We start from the raw sequence: 25,120 nt of genomic DNA, 5'->3' as shown, positions 1-25,120 counted from the left end.
TTGGCAACATTTTTTTACGCTTGAGAAACACAAAAACATGGATTTAGTAATATAATTAATATTGTCTTGTCAAATTAGATTATTACGTCATGCATTCCATGGTACATTGTATAGACACAAATAAACGCAAACAAAAACTATTGGAAAAACATCTCTTGTTGCTTGTAAGGTTGAATGATTTCATCTTCAGGTATATAATTTGTTAGTACTTACCTACTTAAGTACAAATAACTTTAAAATATATTTAGAACTTTTAGAATAGGGAACTATTTTAGAAAGTGTAGTTTGCGTGTGTAAAATGATTTACTTAAAGTTAAAACTGTTACTAAAGTTTTACCGATAGGTTTACCCGTGCACACCTAAGCACAAGCTTTATAACACAAGTAAAACTTAGTACGAATTTCAATTGTAATATATAATGTAGCAACTAATATAATTTATTTCAATTATAAGTAATATGTATTATAGAAATAAATTATATCTTCATACTCAAAGGTCACCAATTTCTACCCAAGCAATAATGTCGCTTTTTGTAAATTCTGCTGTATGTTCTTTCTGTGCAATAAAGTATTACGTATTGTAATATATTACGTTGATTCAGTAGGTAGTTACTATAAGTATAAAATAGATCTCAATTGATAAGCAATTTAGTGCTCCTATCAAGTTGAATAATAGCAGATGAAAGAATGTCGTGTAGGCTAACCAGATGTAGCGTTAAGAAACTGCGGAAGGCAACCGGGCGGCCGTGACGAGGGTACGTCAGTGTAATGATTTATTTACTTATTCATTCTAGACTTCTCTAGATGCAGTCATCTATACGAAATTTAAAAAAACAAGTTATTCGTTGTTTATAATGCTTCTATGTTCAACTGGGACCAATCAAATCATTTATTATAGAGTCGCGTTGGCACACGATGGTAAGTGACGATGCGGCCAAAAATAAAACACGCTTACCTAGCAAATGCCTATTCGCTCTAGCTTTGACAATTTCAGATTATTATGTTCAGCAAACACAGGCTGCAGCAGGACTTCGATTCGTTCCAGTCCTTCGCTGTTCGCATTGAAACAGAAGAGGCGAAGCGTTTCGTGCGGATAGTGGTATATCCACAATAAAAAACTTTTCGCAAAAAAAGTAAATTAAGATCCATGCATTTATTTTTATTCTTACGTCTAAAGTAACGATTATGTAAGTCATCGTTTTTTCTGTTTAATTTGTGGTATCTTGTGATTGGCGAATAAATATTGTACCCTTTCTAATTGTTCATTGTTGTAGGGGCTTGAGAAAATCTGGTTGCTCCAAAACGTTTTAAAATCTCTACTTTTAAAATCCAAACCCCATTGTTTAACAATTATATCTAGAAAATTGGACCGCGGCAGGATAGAATGGAATACGTTCAACTGCTATTCTAACAGAAGACTTCTTCACAGAAGAATAATTATGGTAATTTCCAACTAGTGAAATCAAATACTTTTTACTAAACGTCTTTTTTATTGTCATGACCTATTGTAGATTTGCCGCTGATGGCATTAACTACTTGGCCGGAATTTACTAAACGTCAATTCATGAAATTACGATGGAATTCGTATCAAAAAGCAACCTGTGACGTCATAGAAAAACGGACAAAATGTTCCACTTATTATTACATTTTTCTTTATTAAAATTCATAAGTTAAATGGAAAAAGAAAACGTTTTTAGTCTCCTTTGGATCTTTATTTAGTACTTATCAGAATTTCATAATTTATCTTTGACCTAAGAAACTACCCAATTGTGTCCTTTCTGGAAATCAATGGAGACAAGGAAATTATTACCTAAGTCATTCCCTTCAGTATTCGGTACTGCGTTACCCTGAATGTCTGCCACGGCTCAGCATATCTACCTTAGGACTCAAAAGTGGCTGCAAGTTCTCTTTTGATTTTACTATGAGCGAGAGCAAAATTATTCGTTTTACGTAACGAGAGGCTTTGTAAAGCTACTTTAGCTGATGAGGGAGAAATTTTAACATTAGCTAAGTCTGCTTTCGTAATAACTCAAGGCACAATTATTATAAAAAGTATGATTGGCCAACGAAGTCCCTGAAAGTGTTAAGTTCGTTTGTTTCGGGTAACAACTTTGGTTTTCATAACACCTTTTATAACACCTTTAACGCTACGTATAATAACATATATAATACATCAATGCCTTTAACAAATACCTTTTTAACTTGATGAGGTAAGTGAGGTACTACGTAAAACTTTATGAGAATATAAGCTTTATAATTTCAACACGACTATATTCTTACCCAATGTTTTCCTCCTTTTTTTAAGACGTAGGTTCGCGTACGTAATGAGTTCTTATGAGTAAGCATGTAATACTTTTTATATATGTTCCAACCAACGTACGTAAAACTTATTGTTGAAATTGCACAATATTCGTTTGTGTTGGTCGATGCAGGCTTCTGAACTCTTGTGAAACACACATAAAAGTAAGTATATAAGTTTAATGTTTTTCTACGTATTTCTAAGAAACTACAAATCTTATTGCAATAACAATAATTCGTTGTACCGTTCGTTGTGTTGTATTCGTTGTTGTTGTTGTTATTCGTTGTTGTGTTGTTTGTTGTTGTATTCGTTGTAGTATCGTCTAACTTAAGGAATTGTGCAAGTTCCATCGTCTTAGCAGTTTTAAAGTTATGGTAAACAAAAAGATTACCTATTACGAAACAAAAATATCGTTTTTCATCGACCTCGTTGATGTCTTTTGTATGCAGGAAGTAATTATCAGTGTCAGTAGGTAAACTGTTTGAGGTGATTTAATAATATATAAGTAATAATCATGAAGTAGGTTAATCAGAAATGGTTCGGGAGTAAATCAAAGGTGGTATGGGGGTAACGGCTGCTGGTGTGATTCTGGGGCTACGTAGTAACTATTATGTAGGTACCTAAGCTGTCTGATAATAGAAGTTCCTGACGCAATAATATTTTAATATTAGCTACATTTACTCGAGTTAAAACTAAAAAAAATAAACTCTGTCTAAATAAAAAGTAACAATTAAGGAGAATACGCATCGATGTATAGGTGTTGGTCAACCTGCTCAATACTTACGCGGTCTGTGCTAATGAAATTAATAATTATGTTAAATACACTGGAAACGAATGGTATAAAAGTACATACTAGGGGCTGGCAAAATTAAGAAAAAAGAAAAGAAGGTGCTAAAAGGGTGATTTATTATTGTCTGAACATAATTGCGATAGTATACTCTTCTTTTAATTGCGATGTTACATAATACAAGTATCGATAATAACATTATCGATACAATCAATGATATCGATTTGGGATTGAATCCTGTAATGATACCATTTATTGTATAATGTAAATATGAATAAATTGTGAAAATTATTCAAGTGGCAGCTGGCAGTGTGAAACTTTCCTGAGGGCAAACTATTTCCTAATTAGGGCTCATCAGTGTTGGCAAGACTAGAATTTTGCAAGAAGCTAAAATCGAGAATTCCTTCTGAAGTACAGTCTTCCTAAGAAAGTCACCATGGAGACATTGAGAGACTTCCCAGGCTACGTTCCCCAAAAATAATATAGATTGCGCTGTCGAGATCCTTTTTTCTACTTTTTTTTTCTACTCGGGTACATAATTATTTAAAAATATAATGTTATGACAAAGACATATATAAAATTATTTTTAGATTGATATTTTGATCAGATATATATATGTCGGAGTTAGTTATGAATTAAGAAGAGAAATTGATCAAATCGGAAAATAAAATGAAGTTACATCACTACCGTCATGAAGTTGCATCGCTCCGACGTCAGGTGGCCTACGGCCAGAGCTGCGTGAAGTCGGAGAGTCACCACAGAGTCGTCGTGTCGAGCGGACGTGCACTGCCGTTCTAGTCGGACAGTCTACCGCGAACCATCGTCATGAGCGGACGTGTCGAATAATTACGAGGAGTGCTATAGTCGCTCACCTATAACTTGTAGGGACGTCAAGAAAGTGTGATCGGAAAAGAGTACCTAGCAAGTACGTTCACATGTCCCGATGATTCGGTCCGAATATAGGAACCATGGGTGGTGGAGGGCAAGTAGAGGGCGAGTAGCCCCTTCGCGCTAACGTCCTTATGCGCGCTAGATAACGAGAGACTGTGTAACCGTTACGAATATCTACCGTGACGTTGCCGTGAGTGTGTACCTTATGCTGTGACTTTATTTAATCGTGATACAAAAACTATGTGGAAGTAAATAAAATGATTGTGATACTGATGACGGCCATTATTGTCTTCTAACGCCCACCCTCCATTCTGATGATGATGTTACGACACCCACTGTTACGACATCAGAAGCGGGATTAGTGGACTTGGATGAAGACAACGTGATGCGACGTTCACAACAAGACAATGCAAGTTTCGATTATCACAATCAGAAGAAGATTATGATGATTATCACATTCGTGTGACCACGTGATGAAGATGCCATGCCTGAATTTGGAGATGGACCTGACTTTGAATTGACCTGGACTTTGTTAATGATCGGCATCACTACATGCTGTAAGATATGATGGCGTGAACATCACAATATTTCCATACTGTGTGCAGTCGTGTTTGAAAATTATGGAACCTGAAATTGAAAACTGTTATTACGGTGAGTCGTTTTCATACTGAAACCTTATTGTTGTTGACTTTATTGCTATGTGAATTTCCGTTTCTAATAATGAGGAAATTGTTTTAAAAAAAAAAAACAAAATTTTCGAGACACATTGTGTCAATCCGTGTCAATCACACCGCGTTTTCCAATCTGTTTTCATAATCGTAAAATCTTTGTATTTTGGTCTAAAAATATTTCGAATTGGTGTAGATACGCTTAATCTGCGTGGTTAAAGTTGTATTTTCGCACTCCGAGGAAAAAGAAATTAATCATGACATGATAATTAAGTCTCGTTAAATAACGTGTTTTGAAATCTACCGTCATTCATCAAATTTAATCTTTTTAAACCGATTGAAAGAAAGTCACTTAAATACGATAATACAGTGAATTCTTTTGTTTCATGTCATAACTTGCACGTGGTTCGGCAATTGCTGTTAGCTGTAGCCGTGTAAAGTGACGACATCATGGCAGCGAGTTGTATACCAGCCGGACTTGCTGCGCTGGTGCTGTTGAAGACCTAAACCATGTCACAAGACCAGTGGTTGATCTTTTATTGGAAATTCTTATAAGTCCTGGTGAGTCGTATTTGTTTTACCTGATTTGAAAGGTGGGAAGTTTTTATAGGATACTTACAAACGAATATAGTGCAGAAAGTTCTCTTTTGTTCACTTTAGTTAAATTGGGAATCGTAATGAAGTGAACATTGCGAAGTAAAATGATTTGGATTATGATTACTTTATTGAAATAGGCTTAGAAAATGCCCGAAACAGAGTAAATCATTAGTGAGAAAATTGGAGCAAAACATTCTAAATAATGATAATACTGAATTGGTAATTGTTTAAGTGCGGTAATATTTCCTCGAGGTGTTGGTCGCTGCATTGGGACTTAATGACTTGTGTGTGTGTGAGAGAGAGAGCCAGGGTGCTCTGTCGTTTTGTGGTCGTGGACCATGGTGGCCATCCCGGGAGGGGATGTTGTGACTCATGACTGTTTTGTAGCGTATCCGCAGTTTGGGGAGGAATATTACAGCCTGTTGTGCTTTGCAGTAGATGTGTAATGTTGGTTGATTTAATTGAGCAATGAAAGCTATGATTGACCTGTTTCGGAGCAACTCTGATAGGGAGCTGCGCACTTGTAGTGTTCGGGGCTGCAGCCACTTTTGTGCTGCTCGTCTTAGAAACTACAGGTATGCGGTAGAGGCCGGATTTTATGTTGACTTTGTATTTGGTCATGACATTGTACCTGAATCTAAGTCATGTTGAACTCCGGTAGAATTAGTCAAACGAATTAGAAATTAGTGATATAGAAGAAATTGTGTAACCCATTGACCTGTTTCGGAGCAACTCTGATAGGGAGCTGCGCACTTGTAGTGTTCGGGGCTGCAGATACTTTTGTGCTGCTCGTCTTAGAAACTACAGGTATGCGGTCGAGGCCTGGATGTCATGTTGACTTTGTATTTGGTCATGACATTGTACCTGAATCTAAGTCAAGTTGACCTCCGGTAGAATTAGTCGAACTGCACAAATTAGAAATTAGTGATATAAAGGAAATTGTGTAACGCATTGACCACTATTCTACCAACTAAAATGTAAAGTTTGTGTGCTAGCTGTGTTGAGATATCGTCACTTGGTGTAAGTGGCATGAGTTGCTGTCGCTCGATTTAGGTGGCAGTGACGACTGTGTTGAGATATCGTCACTTGGTGTAAGTGGCATGAGTTGCTGTCGCTCGATTTAGGTGGCAGCAACGAGTGTGTTGAGATATCGCCACTTGGTGTAAGTGGCATGAGTTGCTACCGCTCGATTTAGGTGGTAGTGACGCCTGGTTGTGAGATATCGTCACTCAGTAGAGTGGCATGAGTTGCTACCGCTCGATTTAGGTGGTAGTGACGCCTGGTTGTGAGATATCGTTACTCAGCTGATTTTAGTGTAAAGAGTAATTGAATTTTCAAGTTTGGTTGTTTATAGTGTGTGAATACTGGTCAATGGTCCATGTATTGTTAGTTGATAATTTATCATGATGTAGTGTGAGCTCGTGTAGAGTCACAAGTAGAGCTCGTGTAGAGTCACAAGTAGAGCTCGTGTAGAGTCACAAGTAGAGCTCGTGTAGAGTCACAAGTAGAGCTCGTTTAGAGTCACAAGTAGAGCTCGTGTAGAGTCACAAGTAGAGCTCGTGTAGAGTCACAAGTAGAGCTCGTGTAGAGTCACAAGTAGAGCTCGTGTAGAGCCGCAAGTAGAGCTCGTGTAGAGTCGCAAGTAGAGCTCGTGTAGAGTCGCAAGTAGAGCTCATGTAGAGTCCTTTATAGAGTCTCATGTTAGGTCAGGAATGACCGAGCGAACTTGGATACTGTGCTGTGGTATATTGTTTCAGATTAACACACGAGGACGTGTGTCACGCAGGATGGCCGTGTCGGAGTTAGTTATGAATTAAGAAGAGAAATTGATCAAATCGGAAAATAAAATGAAGTTACATCACTACCGTCATGAAGTTGCATCGCTCCGACGTCAGGTGGCCTACGGCCAGAGCTGCGTGAAGTCGGAGAGTCACCACAGAGTCGTCGTGTCGAGCGGACGTGCACTGCCGTTCTAGTCGGACAGTCTACCGCGAACCATCGTCATGAGCGGACGTGTCGAATAATTACGAGGAGTGCTATAGTCGCTCACCTATAACTTGTAGGGACGTCAAGAAAGTGTGATCGGAAAAGAGTACCTAGCAAGTACGTTCACATGTCCCGATGATTCGGTCCGAATATAGGAACCATGGGTGGTGGAGGGCAAGTAGAGGGCGAGTAGCCCCTTCGCGCTAACGTCCTTATGCGCGCTAGATAACGAGAGACTGTGTAACCGTTACGAATACCGTGACGTTGCCGTGAGTGTGTAGGTACCTTATGCTGTGACTTTATTTAATCGTGATACAAAAACTATGTGGAAGTAAATAAAATGATTGTGATACTGATGACGGCCATTATTGTCTTCTAACTTCTAATTGTCTTCACTATTATCCATAAAGAATTTGAAAATAATTTTCCTCAAAAGGTAGTTACCAACAGTCAATCATTCAAGTTCAGTGACTGGGCTACCGTAGGCATTCGCAAAAGTAGAAATACTCTTTATTCTTTATATGAGGAAAAAACGTATACACACGCTGATAGTTTCAAAAGCTACGTCAAAAATTATTCTAAAATATTTCGAAGAGTGTGTTATACAGCCAAACAGATGCATATTAGTAGTAAAATAAAGACCGCGGATAATAAAATAAAGGCAGTTTGGCAAGTAATAAATAGTGAAACAAAGGCTTCTAAACCGCGTGAATTAGAATACAATATAGAATCGGGCACTGGGTTAGTAAAACAAGATAAAGATGTAGCTGAAGTTTTTGATAAATTCTTCACGAACATCCCTGTAAAAACTACAGAATCTCTCAGGTCCTCTCCTGTTCAAGCTGATATATTATTAAAAAGTAATGTTACTGCTTGCACTGAATTATTTGATTTTAAACGCGTTGATCCGAGTAGTATTGTTAAAGTATTCAAACAGCTGAAACTTAAAACCTCGAAAGATTTATGGGGATTGTCTGTCAAATTGATGAGCTCTGTTATTGATATCTTAGCACCATATCTAGCTTACATTTTTAATATGAGTGTTGAAAATGGCACTTTTCCAAATTTAATGAAAATCAGTAAAGTTATACCTCTTTTTAAATCGGGCACAAAATCAGACCCCACGAATTATAGACCGGTTTCTATTCTACCAGTACTTAGTAAAATTTTCGAGAAAATTATTCTCGACCAACTGCTATGTCATTTTAATTTATATAACTTACTCCACAGCCGGCAGTTTGGTTTTACTAAGGGTCGGTCTACAACAGACGCGAGTGTGACATTTGTTCGACACATTTTCGATGCTTGGGAGAAGTCGCAGAATGCCGTAGGAGTATTCTGTGACTTGTCTAAGGCGTTCGACTGCGTGGATCACGAGACCTTGCTTTTGAAATTGAGGCACTATGGACTAAATAATGGAGCTCTCAGTTTGTTAAATTCATATCTAGGTGGTAGGATACAAAAGGTACAAATCAATAGTACAACTTCTTCGGGCTCTCATGTTCAAATAGGAGTTCCTCAAGGATCCATTTTGGGTCCGTTTCTTTTTTTAGTGTACATAAATGATTTACCTTATGTAGTACAGAACCAAGCTGACATTGTGCTGTTCGCGGATGACACTTCTCTTATATTTAAAATCGACAGAAAGTTAGAGGAATTTGACGAAGCAAACAGCGCTGTGTCGCAGGTTCTAAGTTGGTTTACAGTAAATAACCTAGTTCTAAATGCTAAGAAAACGAAGTGTATTAAATTTGTTCTACCAAACGTAAAGAAAGTAAAAAATAACATTAAAATTAACGACGAGAAACTAGATTTTGTTGAACACACAGTTTTCTTAGGAATTACTGTAGATTCAAAACTTCAATGGGGCCCACATATTGTATCACTAGCGGGCAAGCTAAGTTCAGCAGCATATGCCGTCAGAAGGATCCGACAACTCACAGATGTACCCACTGCTAGACTTGTCTACTTCAGCTACTTCCACAGCATAATGTCTTACGGTATTTTGCTGTGGGGTCGAGCCGCTGATGTAGAAACTATTTTCATCATTCAAAAAAGAGCAGTTCGCGCTATTTATAAGCTGCGTTGTCGGGACTCTTTGAGGGAGCTGTTTAAAGAAATAAATATACTGACGGTCGCAAGTCAATATATATATGAAAACATTATGTATGTACGTAAAAACTTATCTCTCCTTCCGAGAAACTGTGAAAGGCATACTTACAATACAAGAAATAAACATAAAATTGCTATTCAAAATTCTAGATTAAGTAAATTAAATTCATCTTTTTTGGGGTTATGTATACGTTTTTACAATAAAATACCAGATAATATTTTAAATTTGTCAGAAAATAAATTTAAAGCTCACGTGAAGCTTACTTTATGTAAAAAAGCTTATTATAAGATTAATGACTACCTAAATGATAAAAATGTCTGGTATTGAATGTGTTCCTCTAGTTATTAAATAACTTGTAATGTATATCCTCATTGGTTTTTAAAAGATGTGTTGCTGTTGCAGTTTCTTGTCATTTCGTCTCCTCAGCCATAACACCTTGCGAAATGACGTAAATTCAAAAATGTTACATTGACCTTCAACAAGTTTATCCATGATAATTACGTTGAATAAATGATTCTGATTTCTGATTTCTAACGCCCACCCTCCATTCTGATGATGATGTTACGACCCCCACTGTTACGACATATAGAATTATTGTGCTACTTATATTGCTTCGTTTTATTTTGATCAGAATAATAATGGGTGGAAGATGTGTTGTGCCTGGGTGTAATAGGTAACAAGTGTCATCATTTATACTTACTTACCCAAAAACAAAGATGCATATGTCTGTTATCTACGAAATTAGAAGGTTGAACGAAGGCAAATCTGTACAACGCCATCTATATTTGTTTTGGGGAAAGTAACCTGGAAAGTCCCTCATTAATCTACATCAATAGATCTTTTATATGACATATAGACTATTTCCTATTATATTACTATTATTTTTTTTACTTTTACACCACCAACCCCATGATCTAGACTTTAATTATTATCACACAAAAAAGTATACTAAATATCCTATTCATTGATACCTTGTTGATATTGAGTAGATATACCAAAATGCCCATTATCTTTTAATGTTGTTAAATACAATGTTAGAATCTGTTAGGAATAAGAGGGTATATGCATATACCTATGACCTTTATCTAATAAAGGTAGTGCGCTACGGACTACCGGCGGTTTCACTCGTGTCCCCCGTACTCATATTTACCAGTGGCGACGAGGACCTACCCACCGTTTACCAGAATCTAACCTCTGAAGATATAGTAGAACAAACAAGGTCTACTTATCCCTCTTTTACAGAAGACAGCCTTTTACGTAGTTATGAAACAAGTGCCTCTGAGACACTGGATAAATCATCTGCAAAAGATGTATGAGGCTTGATAATTGCTTATACTTAGTGGCTGATTTTGTATTTAGATCATGGTAAAAATTGAGGCTGATCCGATTCCACTGCTCCGAAGTGGAGTGGGGCGTGCCGCTAGTCGCTACACATCCGCCCATTACCCATTTCCGCATATCAAGAATATCTAGTGACCAGAACTCACTTACCTAATAGCAGAAAATTCTTCACGCTAACCGCAAGAAACTGAGGCAACGCAGTCCTGAAGTCCTTTTTGTATCCGTAATGGTCAACATTATGGTCCACTTCTCCACAGCAGCTGTCCTTGATTACTGCCATCTAAACCATTACAGTCAAGAATTAATGATTAACACATCATCATCATCATCACCAGCCCATTAACGTCCCCACTGCTGGGCCACGAGCCTTCCCTATGGATGGATAGGGAGATCGGGCCTTAAACCACCACGCGGGCCCAGTGCGGATTGGTGCTTATTAACGACTGCTAATGCAGCCGGGACCAACAGGTTAATGTGCCTTCCGAAGCACGGAGGAGCTCGAGATGAAAACTTTTTTTGTGGTCACCCATCCTATGACCGGCCTTTGCGAAAGTTGCTTAACTTCAACAATCGCAGACCGAGCGCGTTAACCGCTGCGCCACCGAGCTCCTCAATGATTAACACCTAACTACTAAAAACAAAAAAATAACAAAGCATCATGCCTGTGTCCCCGAAGAGTAGGCAGAAATATACACAGTCTAGTATACAAAGACCTTGTATAGAATAGACGGATAATATTTTAGAGTGACGATCAAACTATCACAGCTCTCTTTCTTCCCTATGGCAACAATCTCTGTGGAAAAAAGAAACAAACATAGACAAACACCGCTGTCTAGAACGTCAGTGTTGACCGTTTTGAGATGTTGTGGTAGCCAGCTGGATACCAAACCTGCCGTTAGTTTTTTGGTGTTTTGGGACGTTATTTTAACTTTTTATGTAAAAAATCTGTGAAATAGTTATTCATTATGAACCATGGCTTGCGAAGCTATTGGTTGTGAGAGTAGAATGGGTGTTATAATGGAGAACGATCAAATAATGTCTCACCATGGGTAAGTTATCGACCACATAATACATGTTTGTGTGCAAGAAATACATTACCTGGTCTGGTTTTTGTAAAGTTTATTGAGCCCTAAACACGATGCAGACGCATATTTTCAGCAAAGCCGTCACATTTGTACAAATAATTGATTTCACATTATACGTTAATCAGATTTGACAGATCATGTACCCAAAGTATTATAAGTAGTGTTGTCCTTTGATGTCGATAACATAATATTATGTTTGAATGTAACATCTACATGTTGCGTTATTCTATTCACGTTTAATTTATTTTTCGACCTGTTTCCGATTTGGATGAAGATTACATAAAGATATTGTATTTTCCAGATTTCCTAAATATCCTAATTTACGAAACAAGAAATTAAGAAACAATTAGATTCAGACCATGAAACGAGATGATTCTCTCTTCTGAAGGACGCCTTCTCCTTATTTAAGCCTGTGCTAATTACATTTCGATGTATCTTGCTTTCTATCGAGCAGAATACCAAACAAAAATATTACATAGAGATACAGTACCAACAATATTCACTCACATATCTCACATAAGGTGAGTTTAAGTTTAGTTACAAGTTTATAGATACATTTGCAGCTATTTCGTTTTTGTATTCTACATTAGCATGGAAAAAATAATTCAATACAATACAAATATTCTCTATTGCACAAAATAATTAGTATGAATAACTATTTTGGTAATTACCTGTGATTATTCCTTCTATAAATAATTAGTATGAATAACTATTTTTGTAATTACCTGTGATTATTCCTTCTATGTGCAATGTGTAAACATGCAATGCTTGTGTATTTGTGTGCTCCACGTTAATATGTGCCATTCTTGCAGGTAAAGTTATAACGACCAGAGCCGACACTATACACTTCTAAAGAAAGTGAACAAGAGGAAATATTATTTTTTATCACCAAAAGTCGGAATTGTTCAGTGCTTCGTAGTCATTGTATTCTAACTATATTGAATAAAAATCTTATAAAGAAGTATTTGCTTTTATTCTTTAATCGCATTGAGATAATCCCCGAAATATACTAGAAGGTCGTCTACTTCTTGTATCGAGAGCTGATTCGATTTCCGGTCAAGTCAATGAAAAACGTGTATTTAATTTTTATAAAAGGATAGGTATGTGATTTATAGCAACCAAAGGGTGGCCGCAATGTCGTATTAAAATGATACTATAGTATATGTGGACTAGATGGACCGTCCTCGACCTCCTCGGCCATAACACCTTGCGAAATGACATAGATTCAAAAATGATAAATTGACCTTTAACAAGTTTGTCCATGATAATTACGTTGAATAAGTGGTTCTGAATCTGTCACCGCAACGTACGGTTCTTCTTAGGTATCTTTCTATCAGGGTACAAATAGGTATCGTTTTAACTAATTTACTTGTGGTTCTAACCACCCAGGTATGGATACTAGGTCGTTATTTCTGTATTTAATTAATCATTCAATTTGTAATGTATATTTTTTTAGATCTTGGACTAACATGAAATATTTAGCCGATAATAATGTCGATAAAGACATGGAACGGCACTAGTGGTTCTGATACAAAAACATATACTATAGGTACGTTTCTATAACAAACCCGCTACGCGAGTACAAAAGACGTTACGACGATAGTATATTTATCTCTTTTTAACTTATGACGGCTCACATGAGTGCGAAAGACAAAACCTATGTTCTTCTTTCGTCTTAATTATGCTCCGTCTATTCTATACAAGGTCTTTGCTAGTATAGTAGTCAAACCCTCGCCAGCTATGCTAACTATTATTAGGTAAGTGGCAAAAGTAGTTCGGTGAACACATGACTCACATCATAAGTAGTGTCAAGATACAAAAATGCGGCGAAAACTTGGCGCTTGTTTAGCTATACATTCGTACACAGCTGTATATACATTCAATAAAATCGTGTCAAATTAAGAAAGTACGCATCGGTTTTGTTACGTGGTGCTTCGTAACGCGGTCGGGTTATACAGCGACTTGGATTGACCGGGTATTTTAAACTACAATAATAATTTTGGTAGGTTTCACTGCGAGAATTATGTTTAGTACCTACTATGGTCATTACTTATTAGAAACATGATGTTCCATACTTCTTTTGTCGCTTTAAGCTTTTATTTTTGCAAGTTTTTACCACGCACTTCCCCGTGTTGATAGTTCGGCACCTAATCGCGCACTGAGGTAAAGTACTGTCAACGTCGCGTCGCTATATTAACAGTAACTTTGTATCCCACTTTTTGAGCGCTGATGTTCAATGTACGTTGGTAGTAAATATATGAATTCGTCTTCATAAGTTTGAATTCATGTTTGGATCAAAGATAATAGATATTTGGGGGAACAGTACTGATTCTTGTAAAGCGTTTGTAGAACAAAAGAAATGTATTAGAGCCATGTGTGGTGTAGCACCAGATGAACCCTGTCGGCCTCTCTTTTCTAAATTAGGAATCCTGACGCTTTCTTCAATGTACATACTTATATGAAATGGCTCTCTTTGCACACACACACAAAGATTTGTTTAAGACATCAGGGGAGATCCATGGGCTAAATCTTAGAAATCCAAATAAACTAAGACAGGAGTTTACTCCTAGAACTACAGTTTATTATAAAAATTGTCATTCTATGTGTGTGAGAACATATAACGCCATTCCGTCCTATATTAAAGAGCTACCCCATCTAAAGTTTAGATCCCAACTCAAAAAGTGGTTAAAGGGGAAGCAGTTTTATAGTATAAGTGAGTTTTTCAGTGTATAAATAGGTTTTTTTTTCTTTTCTTTCTTTTTTTATATAGATAAGTGTTTTTGTAATATTTTTTAGTAGTTATTATTGTATGTCACAATATGACTAAATGTGCTGAGCGCTATAAGCTTTACTTCCTTCGATATACTTACGACATTTATGACAATAAATTTCATTTCATTTCATTTCATTTCATTTCATTTCATTTCATTTCATTTCATTTCATTTCATTTCATTTCATTTCATTTCATTTCATTTCATTTCATTTCATTTCATTTCATTTCATTTCATTTCATTTCATTTCATTTCATTTCATTTCATTTCATTTCATTTCATTTCATTTCATTTCATTTCATTTCATTTCATTTCATTTCATTTCATTTCATTTCATTTCATTTCATTTCATTTCATTTCATTTCATTTCATTTCATTTCATTTCATTTCATTTCATTTCATTTCATTTCATTTCATTTCATTTCATTTCATTTCATTTCATTTCATTTCATTTCATTTCATTTCATTTCATTTCATTTCATTTCATTTCATTTCATTTCATTTCATTTCATTTCATTTCATTTCATTTCATTTCATTTCATTTCATTTCATTTCATTTCATTTCATTTCATTTCATTTCATTTCATTTCATTTCATTTCATTTCATTTCATTTCATTTCATTTCATTTCATTTCATTTCATTTCATTTCATTTCATTTCATTTCATTTCATTTCATTTCCAAGATTTGTGCCCTTGCCTCCTATTACATGGGACTTCAACATAGCTGGTGAGGAGTGGGCGTGACGCTACGCGCGATGCTACGTTACGTACGTTACGTAGCGTAATACCAAAATACTAAGCTACTTATAAGTAGTACTAAGTAGTATTGGTTAATTTGGAAGGACATACAACTTCCATTCTAGCTGTATTATGTTATAAAATAATAGTGCATCATTGCTTTTGCAAAGACCTCCACCAACCCGCATTGGAGCAGCGTGGTGGAGTATGCTCCATACCCCCTCAGGTTGATTGAGGGGAGGCCTGTGCCCAGCAGTGGGACGTATATAGGCTGTTTATGTTATGTTATACTTTTGCGTACTTTGGCATACCCTGACAAAAACTCCCTGAAGACACAATTTTTTTTGTAATTTTAGTTAATGCCAGGTGAGCCCCATCCTACTTACTGCGCTATCATCGCCTTAAGCTATTTGACCATAAAATTATTTTACACTCGCTCAAGCTTGAAATTAGCTTTGTGATGCGTCTACTTATGTAAGTACCTACCTATAAATCGCTCTCGCAAATCTTACACTTGTACAGTGCAGACAAGAGGCCTTGTTCATAAACGTGACAAATCTAAATTACAATGCCAATTTGATGTGAGTTGCGTAACTAATGAGAAACTACAAAATGTTTCTGGTAAAACACTCTAGACCCAATGCTCTCTCGCTGTCGGCCTGCCTGTTTCAAATTTGTCATTAGTTCCAGCCTAGCAAGCTCCTCCACGTGCCGACGAGAATATCGTCAGCACTCAAAAAGCGAATCAAACACTGAAATAATGCTATTTCTATGCACGCTGCCGTGTTGATTTTTTCAATTGAAATAAGTATTAGGAGAGCGGACCATAACAAACCCTACCACGATGGGGCTAGCTTATAGTTGTGACTGTTTGAATAAGTCTTCTAAAAATATAGCGTTACCTCAACTAACCTGAAGCGTTTTGTGTAGGAGGCAATTACATTTCCGCTCTCATACTAAAAACAGGATCGATATTTTTCTATATATAATCCTTGATAAATAAACAATTAACATAACACTAAGCTCACGACTATATTCCAACTGGAAAGTCAGAGGTAAGTACTTATATCCATCGCAAGGTGAACTAATTACCAACACCGCACCGAGCTTTTTGCTTTCTGTTTAGCCACTGTGATAGGTCACCCATATCGCCGTATTTACATATGGCAAAGCCAAATGTGGTAGTGAAAACTGCACTTTAGATAAATTACTAACTCACTGGTGCATCACTGTGGTCCACAGATAGGTATCCTTTCTTATTTATTGATGTTATTGAAAACGAAACACGATTAATAGACGCGCTGTGAAATGCTTTCTTTATGCATGGCCTTAGCGATTTACTTATTTAATTGCCGGCATATTAGTGTACGATTTACAACAACATGGTGATTAACAAGATGGTGATTTGTTTGTTGTTGTTTGTTTTAGTGTCCTCAGTACACAGTCGTGGAATAATGTTGCTGCATAGGCCCAAAGATATCAGTAGCGAATGCGCCTTCTCACAAAAACTAAGATACGACATCTCCTTTGGTGGTGGTATGTCCGACACCATCACCTTGGTACGTAAATTCGTTCTGATAAGTAATTATTGCTTCTTCGGTTACACACATAAATTATGTTATTGAAAGGACGTTAATGTAAGTCTATGCGGTAATCGCTTAGAATTAGAACCAGTCAAAGTAATATGAGGTTTTCGTTAGCGCTATAAGTAATATAAAATGTTTCGAAGTGGTGGTCTGTCATTATATTATTAATATAAGATAAAAATATTATAGAATTTTGACTTTCAGTAAGTAACTGTAGTTTTATCTACATATTTTAGATTAGGTAAGCTTTTTTATATGTGTCTAAAATGTATTGAGCTCTTCATACTTTAGTTATAGATACGATTAACAATATGTAGTACATAAACTTGTTAACTGTGTGCTTATGAGATAGATTATCAGCATTATTATGTATAATCTTATTATCAGTATATGCAGGACTTATAAGTAGTACGTGTGATTGTTTACAGGTACTACGTACATTAAGTGAAATCGACTACGAGTGTCAAATAGAAATTGTGACGGATAGAAACGTCCCAAACATAATAATAGTTATCAGATTCCCCAACTACGTCGGAACCATCTGTCAGGCCAACCCCCACGGGTTCATGCTGCTGAAGAAAGACCGGTGTTACCTCCTATGTGACCAAGTCGAGGAGAAAGAATTTTATACTTATTACTTCGTTACGGTCGTCTCGCGTCGATTCCGGTTCACCTTCATTAACAACAGCAGCATCAATAGCGACATGGACGTAAGCATATTACGACATTCACCAGATTAATTACCTGTAATCATCATTTCTTATGTACTTACACAAATTCATTAATATAAACCGTATTGGGGTACACAAAACAAACCTCAGAAACGATACCTTGCAGCCTATATAGGGTCATTAGAGATAAGGGCATTTCTACGGAAGGGTCTATTTTTTCTCAATTCGGTGCCGAAATTGAATTTAGGCTTTTATAAATATTTTAATAACAAATATTGAACTATACTTCATCTTGAATCTAATGATGCAATTGGGACCAGATTTGGTGAAGTGGTTTATGAGAAAAGTTAATCACCGAATTGGGCAACCACCGAATTGAGAAAATGAAACACCGAATTGAGAAGCGGCTCAGCGAATTGAGAAAATGAATCACGGAATTGAGAAATAAGCTAGCGAATTTAGAAATGCTGTCAGTTATTATAGAAATAATGCAATGAATGACCAATAATGATGTGGTATGGACATCTGATGAAGAGGAATGGAAGTCATATTAGATGATATATGGTGAGTATGAATGTGCATGAACATAGGGGGTAGGAGACGACCGAAAAGGGTGTGGATTGGATTGCGTGAGGACGGATATATGTATGAAAGGTGTATTAAGATGACGAAAGACAAACAAATGAATATTGTAAAAAATAGGAAACTTTTCCCCACGAAGGGTAGAAAATGATATATTTCATGTCTTGCCTAGGCTTGACCATGTGAGATTACACCTTCCTCACTTCCCTTTGACATGCGTAGTTCTAAGCATTAATCTCCCTTGCGTTCGTCTAGTAGAGGTATCAGCGCTGGTGGAGGAAATACCCAAGCTAGGTCGAAGTCCCATGTTTTGCTGAATGCATCTATGAAAATAGCACCTTTGTCTCTCACATCTCAGGCCACATAAATTGGAACTACTTTCGAATGAGAAGTTGCGAAAAGGTCTATCTGAAGAATTCCCCACTTTTTGAATAGAAAGTTCGTCACTCGATCCGACAGATGCCAGTCCGCTAGAGATTTCTGCGGCGATAGGCTGTCGGCAATCTCGTTAAAAACACCCAGAATGTAATAAGCAAAAATTTCTATTCTGTTCCTTTGAGCAAGTTCCAGAAGTTTTGCTACTAGGTCTGTTAAGAGACTGGAACTTGTTCCCCCCTGATTCCTTACATAGGACACAACCGTTTTGTTGTCAGACTGAATAATGACTCGTCATTCTCGTAGTTGGGGTAACGTCATCTGAAATGCTCGGTATACTGCATACAGCTCTTTGCGATTTATATGCCTCAAGGTTTGGCTCTTCTCCCAAACTCCGCTGATTAGAGACTCGTTGACATGAGCACCCCATTCGTTGTCTCAAGCATCTGTTGTGATGAATACTGTGCCCTGATATATGAAAATTGTTCGTCCTTTGTGAAGGTGTTCTAACCACCAAGAACATTCCTGTAGATCTTTTGTCGGCATTAGAAATTTCCGTGTTTTCTGGTGTTGAGGAAGACAATTGGCTGCACGTTGAAGACGTCTGATATGTAATCTTCCTAGAGGGACCGTGAAAGATGCAAAGCTCAATTTCCCTACAAGACTTTTTCCTGTGACCCAATTCCAGGTTCCTGATTTCAATACTTCCATAAGGATACTTGTTAAGTTGTCTATTCTGCTGTCCGGTAAAAAGGTTCTGTTTTTCTCTGTGTCCCACATTAGATTTCAGAGGGTTCAGAGATTTATTTCTGTTTATTTTCCATCCAAGCTTCTCCAGATAATTTACCACGTATAAGGTGTCTTTCTGTTGATTGGCTAAGAGAAAATTGTCGAGGTGTGGTGTTTGACGAGTTAAACTTCTTTAAGCAAGGGTTAACTCAAAAGGCGTGAAAGACGAATAACGAATCTGCTTTTATGCTAGTTCACCCAACCTCAAGCACTTGATTCCCTCAAGGATCTTGTTCCTTAGTCATGGAAGCCAAATCAAAATCTTCTACTTACATCTTCTTCAGGTAATAGATCCGGAGCTTTCCAGGTGAATGATTTCGTTGTATCCTCCTCAAGACATCCTTCGTGCGAACGACATTCATCGTCTGAAGTATTATCAAGCCTCTTTAAGATGTTGAAAAGCATGTCCTTCATCTTACTAAAGTTCTGTTCTCATTTATCGACCCTGGACAATTTCTTTGACTTCGATGATGAGGACCGAACTGTAGATAGATCGTCTATATCTTCACTATCTGCTAGCTCCTTAGACGCATCCTTACGGCTTAAAAGCACTGGTTTTAATTCAGCGAGTGAAACCACTATCAGCTCATTTAGAAGGTGGGCCAATTATGAGACCTACACAAAAAGGCCATCCCAGTATTTTAATTTCTAAAGCTAGGTCTTCTCCGGTAGGTCTTCTCCGGGAGGGATGTACATTCTGAGCAAAATGCTCTTGCAAGCTCGACTGTCGGGAGAGCGAATCTAATTTTGTTCAGAACAAGCGGGTACAAGTTTGGGCCTAAGAGGTCTTATCTCGTGTGAGGAATGACTTTCCACTGGAGCCATCCCTCCGGCAAATACGTTCTGGCCAACTGCTTTATTCGCTCTAAATTTTGATTGAATTATTACACCTAATACTATTAATGATCTCAGAATAATAATAACCTAACCCTCTCCCTAACCTACTCCTTCGGGGTAACAGGCGTGATGCCATTTGTTATGTAAACAATATCAAATCTCAATTCGATGCAAGTAATTCTCAATTCGATGCCCCATTTTCCAGGGAATTGAGACCCATCGAATTGAGAAATATCACATTTCATCAATTATCTAGTAAAGTTATCAATTAAATCAATTAATACAAAACATACAGTCAGATATCACCTAAATACTTAATTAATTTAGCACATATATTATTAAATACTTCATAAACAAAATTAATATCTTCCACCGATTTTAGAATTGACACTACCCCAAAAAAAACGAACGATTTCGACCCTTCGAAAAACCCTCCTCTATGCAGCAGTCCGCCCATCCACACATCTTGGGCACTCGGGCGCACCTGGCTCTCCACGGGAACCGGGTAGTGATGATAGTACTGCGCGTAGTTAGTGATGTAAGTTGACAAAACTTAATTTCACCGAATTGAGACACATGCTGGCTTCAAAATTAAAATATGTTATTGTACTAAAACTAAAGAGTTCACAATAAACACAATTACGTATTTAGCTTTATTAACTATCCCTTGTTCTGTGAACGTTGGAATTATGTTCTGGAAACTAGTATTTTAAAAGTTATGTAGCAATAACGAGTCAATTCTGGAATGGCTTCACGTCATTTTAAGCCAAATTCTGCCCGTTTTCAAACTTCGGGATTTTTTTTTGACGCTTTTATAAAACTTTACGGTCTTCTAAATTACTCTCCACCAAGCCAAGAGTTCTATAAATACGTGAGTATTTTTTCCAAGTACGTAATTAGATGCTACAGGTACTTTTTTCACTGGAATCACTCAATCGGCCCTTCCCGTAGAAATGCCCATAATAATGATGAACGATCCCGATCATTTAATCACGTTATTGTTCAGGATTTAATGGCTGACAACTATGTCCGCATAAAATCTAACTACTTAGTCTTCGTAGCTTCATGTAAAATATAAAGTTTGCTTGTCTCAGCCGTTTAATTTATGCGCGCATAACTCAAGTTAGCCAGTCACTTTCTCTTTCTACTTAAATAGGTACGTATTTAAATAAAATAAGATAATATGTAACACGGGCTGAATACCTACCTCTTACTTGGAATTTCACAGTGATTAAGGGCCCTTACAGACCAACGTCGTTGGTCTGTACGCGCCCTTAGCAGCCACCTACCATACAATATTCTTCACGCATATCTTTGAAATATAACCTGCACGTGAGATTCACTTGTACTGTCATTATTAACAAAAGATATCAATAAATAGAGCATAACATAAGCTCATAACTATATCCCAATTGGGGTAGTCAAAGATACATCCATCGCCAGATGAACTAAGTACCTACGCACACCTCGCCGAGCTTTGTGTTAGATCAACGTGATAATGACATTATATTGGAGTATAAAATAACTACGTCACAATTATCAGTTAAAAAATAAACATTAGAATATCAAATCGGTCGCGCTATTGCCTCAACCAGACCTGCGCGAAATCACGAGACAGAACCTGCATCTTTAATGTAACAGTATATTGCTAAAGTCGTTTGCAATGACTAAGATATTGGCATTGGTTTAACAGTTTCGCCACCGCATTGATTCTTAGGTGTGTTTACAGACCATGATGTTATAAGCCCCCTCCGGTTGATTGAGGGGAGGCTTGTGCCCAGCAGTGGGACGTATATAGGCTGTTTATGCATGTACTTAAGCAATTCTAAGGATAATTAAGTTATATTCGTATGTAGGTACTTGTAATATAATTTGTTATAGGCTAACATGTACGAGGTGACAGCGACTTCAGCTCGAGTATTGGGAGATAATGAGACATGTCGCGAGTTCCTTAATGAAACCAAATGTACCATTGACAATGAGAATTTCTGCGTTACGAACGGGGTCGTCTGTGATGGGATCAATAACTGTGGAGCTAAAGATTGGTATGCCAACATAATTAACACATACATACAAACATAAACTCACGCCTATTTCCCACCGGGGTAAGCAGAGACTATAGAATTCCATTTGCTTCGATCCTGACACACTTCTCTTGCTTCCTCCACATTCATCAATCGCTTCATACATGCACGTCGGTTCAGAGTAGATCGTACTAAACCTTTTCTAATTAAGTACATCTCCAATTTGGTCAATGTAAGTCCTTCTGCCTCTGCCAACCCTACCATCAACTTTCGCTTTATATACCGCTTTCGCAATTCTATTATCCTTCATCCGCTCTACGTGTCCAAACCAACCTAACATTCCCTTCTCAATCTTAGTCACTATATCGTCTTTTACACCACATCTCTGTCTTATCACACTGTTTCTCACTCTATCACTTATCTTCACACCGCAGATGATACGCAAAGACCTCATTTCTACGGCATTAATCCTACTTTCATGCTTCTTCTACCATAGCCAACATTCACTACCGTACTTCAGAGTAGGGACAAGTACTGCATTGTGAACAGCCATCCTCGCATCTTGCGAGATATATTGGGTACTGCAGTGCTGCATTGAAACATAATTAATGTTTTAAAAGAAGTTAAAAACATGTATAGAGACCGTAAGCGTGAAAAACAATAAAACTTAGGCCAAAGAAAAATATTAGGTATCATTTTAACTACTTATATAATATCATAACGACAGGTTCGACGAAAAGTTATCCGGTTGCTCAATGGAAGCTCAAACGCTGGGGATTACGCCTGTGATCGCCATCGGCTCGTTGGCCGTGTGTGCACTGCTCATCATGATACACATGCTGCTGCACTATCTGCCACCCCTGGCCAAGTCCTTTTTTATCTTCAATGCGAACGAGGACAACAGATTCTGTATCGACCCTACTCTTAAACCACCGTTCCATAAGATGAATGACGATCATTTCTCGACAAGAAGTAAATCACTAGTGCCGGTAAGTGTGAAAAATAAACAGAGAAGTAAAGATCCCCTCCTCCTACACCCCCCCCCCTTATTAAACTCCTTTCAATAATCACCACAAACAAATATCCACTGTAAAGGCAAGGTCATGGGAGTGAAAACGTGACGAGAGCGTTTATAAAATAATGCATTAGACGCATGGTCTGTATTGCAATGTCTCCGTATACTTCAAACCGTTGTAATAACATGATAGGCGTACCTTACGACGAATAGGCCTCCTCTTCAAGTCATCGAAAGGAAAAGAGTGGTATTTAGTCCACAAAGTTACCCTAATGCATATTATTATGGAGAAACTCAAGAGGACGTAGAAATGTATATTGACTCTATCTAAGTAAGTAAGTATATCTCTGCAGCATATGTATTCGACCATTGACCTGGCATTTAAACCACTACATCACAGGGTCATATATAGACCAACAAAAAGTTGACTAATGGAAATTCAAATATGTATCAGGTTTTCTCCAGTACTTCGTCATCTGGCGATGAAGAAGAAGAAAGCAAGACATATAAGTCAGACCAAGTCCCGTCTACTTCCAGTATTAAACGCGTAAGTAAACAGCTAATTTACCTAATTAATTGCATATAAAAATGTCAACGGTATCGCCGTGTCAACCATTCTCAATTCGTCTTATTCCACTGGACTGAGATCTCTTATCAAATGTAACTATTGTAATTAGGTACAGCGCGTTGATTTGATGACAACCATTTCAGTTTCTTTATGATGTCAGTGGTTGTTGTACGCCGGAAGGCCTTCAACTTCTGTTTAACGACACACTAATGATGATGTGAGTTCAAGTCTTGTACAACAATTCATGATCCGTGGAAAATTCTTTGGACAGCTGATCTAATCTTTAGCACTCTGGTCCTCTGTAATTTAATGAGATAGGTACAAACAAAGGTGTGCAAATAAAATACCTTTTCTTTTGAGAGATGATTGATATAGGTAGTCCTACTTTCTGAGTACCTGTTACAGCAGCACAATTTTAAGCCAAGAAAATTCTCCACTGGTCACAGGGGGGACAAACAGGGTTCAACGCCGAGTATCTAGCTACAAATACGGTATAATGTATTAAGTCAGTCACCAATCCACAAACCTACTAAGTACTTAAACTTGTAAGTACGGCTGAATACTGAATATATTCACGGTAACGAATCTCATGTTTTGAAACACAAGTAATTAACTGCGGAACACGTGCGTACAAGAGCGTAAGCGTTGCTGTTTTATCGATTCTACATATGTACAGGGTGTTAGTGGCATAGTAACGAATACTGAGAAAATTCCACTTGATATCAACTCAGAATTATGGTCTGAATCACCCTTCAAAGTTTTCGTTACGATGTCACTAACACCCTGGTATTATAGTCCACCGGAGAGATAAAAAGAAATACAAAAATGAAAGCTCAAAACTCATGGAAGTATATAAGTATATTCCTATATAGTGTCTTTTTGTAACTATTATGTATAAATTATTTTAGGTAGGTATAAGGTATAATCTCAGATCAGTATGGTAAAACGCTGAGCAAAAAATGTATCTCTTCTTGTACAGGATTTAAGGGAAGAACTTCAGAAGAAGTCAGCACTTCAATTGATTTCGGGGACATTCCGCTCAGTGGCTGAAAAACTTTGGTTGCCTCTTCCGTCACCCCGCCCCCAGCGGTCGCAGCAGAATTAATCGGGAGCAGACGAAATCTCACCCGATAGAAAAAACATGAGAATAATAATAACAATAAATCTATCTACTTAATAAAATAAATTAGGAAAATAAAGTATTAAAAACTAACAACGAAATTTGATAAATTGAGAATTTAATTCCTATAACATACTTATACCTACGATAAGTTCCTATTGTATCAACTTGTAATGAAGTTATGTTTTGATCCGGTGCGGAATAAAATATTCAGTTTCACTATGCACCTTATAAGGTTAGAAGAACGAAAATTATAACACTTCTTATTTCTAGGAG

At 37.2% G+C, this 25,120-nt stretch overlaps 2 protein-coding genes across 4 annotated transcripts in view; one reads left to right on the top strand and one right to left on the bottom strand.

The window, feature by feature from the left end:
• LOC126379924 (facilitated trehalose transporter Tret1) overlaps positions 1-25,120 on the bottom strand; it is a 36,308-nt gene that overhangs the window by 9,849 nt on the left and 1,339 nt on the right. Inside the window, exons 1-2 of one of the 2 annotated variants that reach the window (XM_050028938.1) lie at positions 24,072-24,241; positions 10,832-10,961 (exon numbers count right to left, since the gene is read on the bottom strand). In XM_050028938.1, the coding sequence (XP_049884895.1) occupies positions 10,832-10,961 (130 nt within the window). In that variant the 5' untranslated portion in view covers positions 24,072-24,241. Of the gene's footprint in view, positions 1-10,831; positions 10,962-24,071; positions 24,242-25,120 lie in introns of those variants that run through there. The other variant, XM_050028937.1, reaches the window with a different exon arrangement.
• On the top strand, positions 827-24,862 carry LOC126379927 (uncharacterized). 2 transcript variants are annotated; one of them, XM_050028943.1, is made up of 7 exons: positions 827-917; positions 16,706-16,836; positions 17,292-17,573; positions 21,999-22,162; positions 22,869-23,130; positions 23,611-23,703; positions 24,704-24,862. In XM_050028943.1, exons 1-7 carry the CDS (start codon positions 854-856, stop codon positions 24,827-24,829), a joined length of 1,122 nt encoding a protein of 373 aa, XP_049884900.1. In that variant the 5' UTR covers positions 827-853; the 3' UTR covers positions 24,830-24,862. The 2 variants fall into 2 exon arrangements, with proteins under 2 accessions (XP_049884900.1, XP_049884901.1); XM_050028944.1 differs by lacking the exon at positions 827-917 and adding an exon at positions 15,697-15,751.

This window comes from Pectinophora gossypiella, chromosome Z (assembly GCF_024362695.1).
Source record: "Pectinophora gossypiella chromosome Z, ilPecGoss1.1, whole genome shotgun sequence".
Taxonomy (NCBI): domain Eukaryota; kingdom Metazoa; phylum Arthropoda; class Insecta; order Lepidoptera; family Gelechiidae; genus Pectinophora; species Pectinophora gossypiella.
This window is presented reverse-complemented; position numbering and strand designations above follow the sequence as displayed.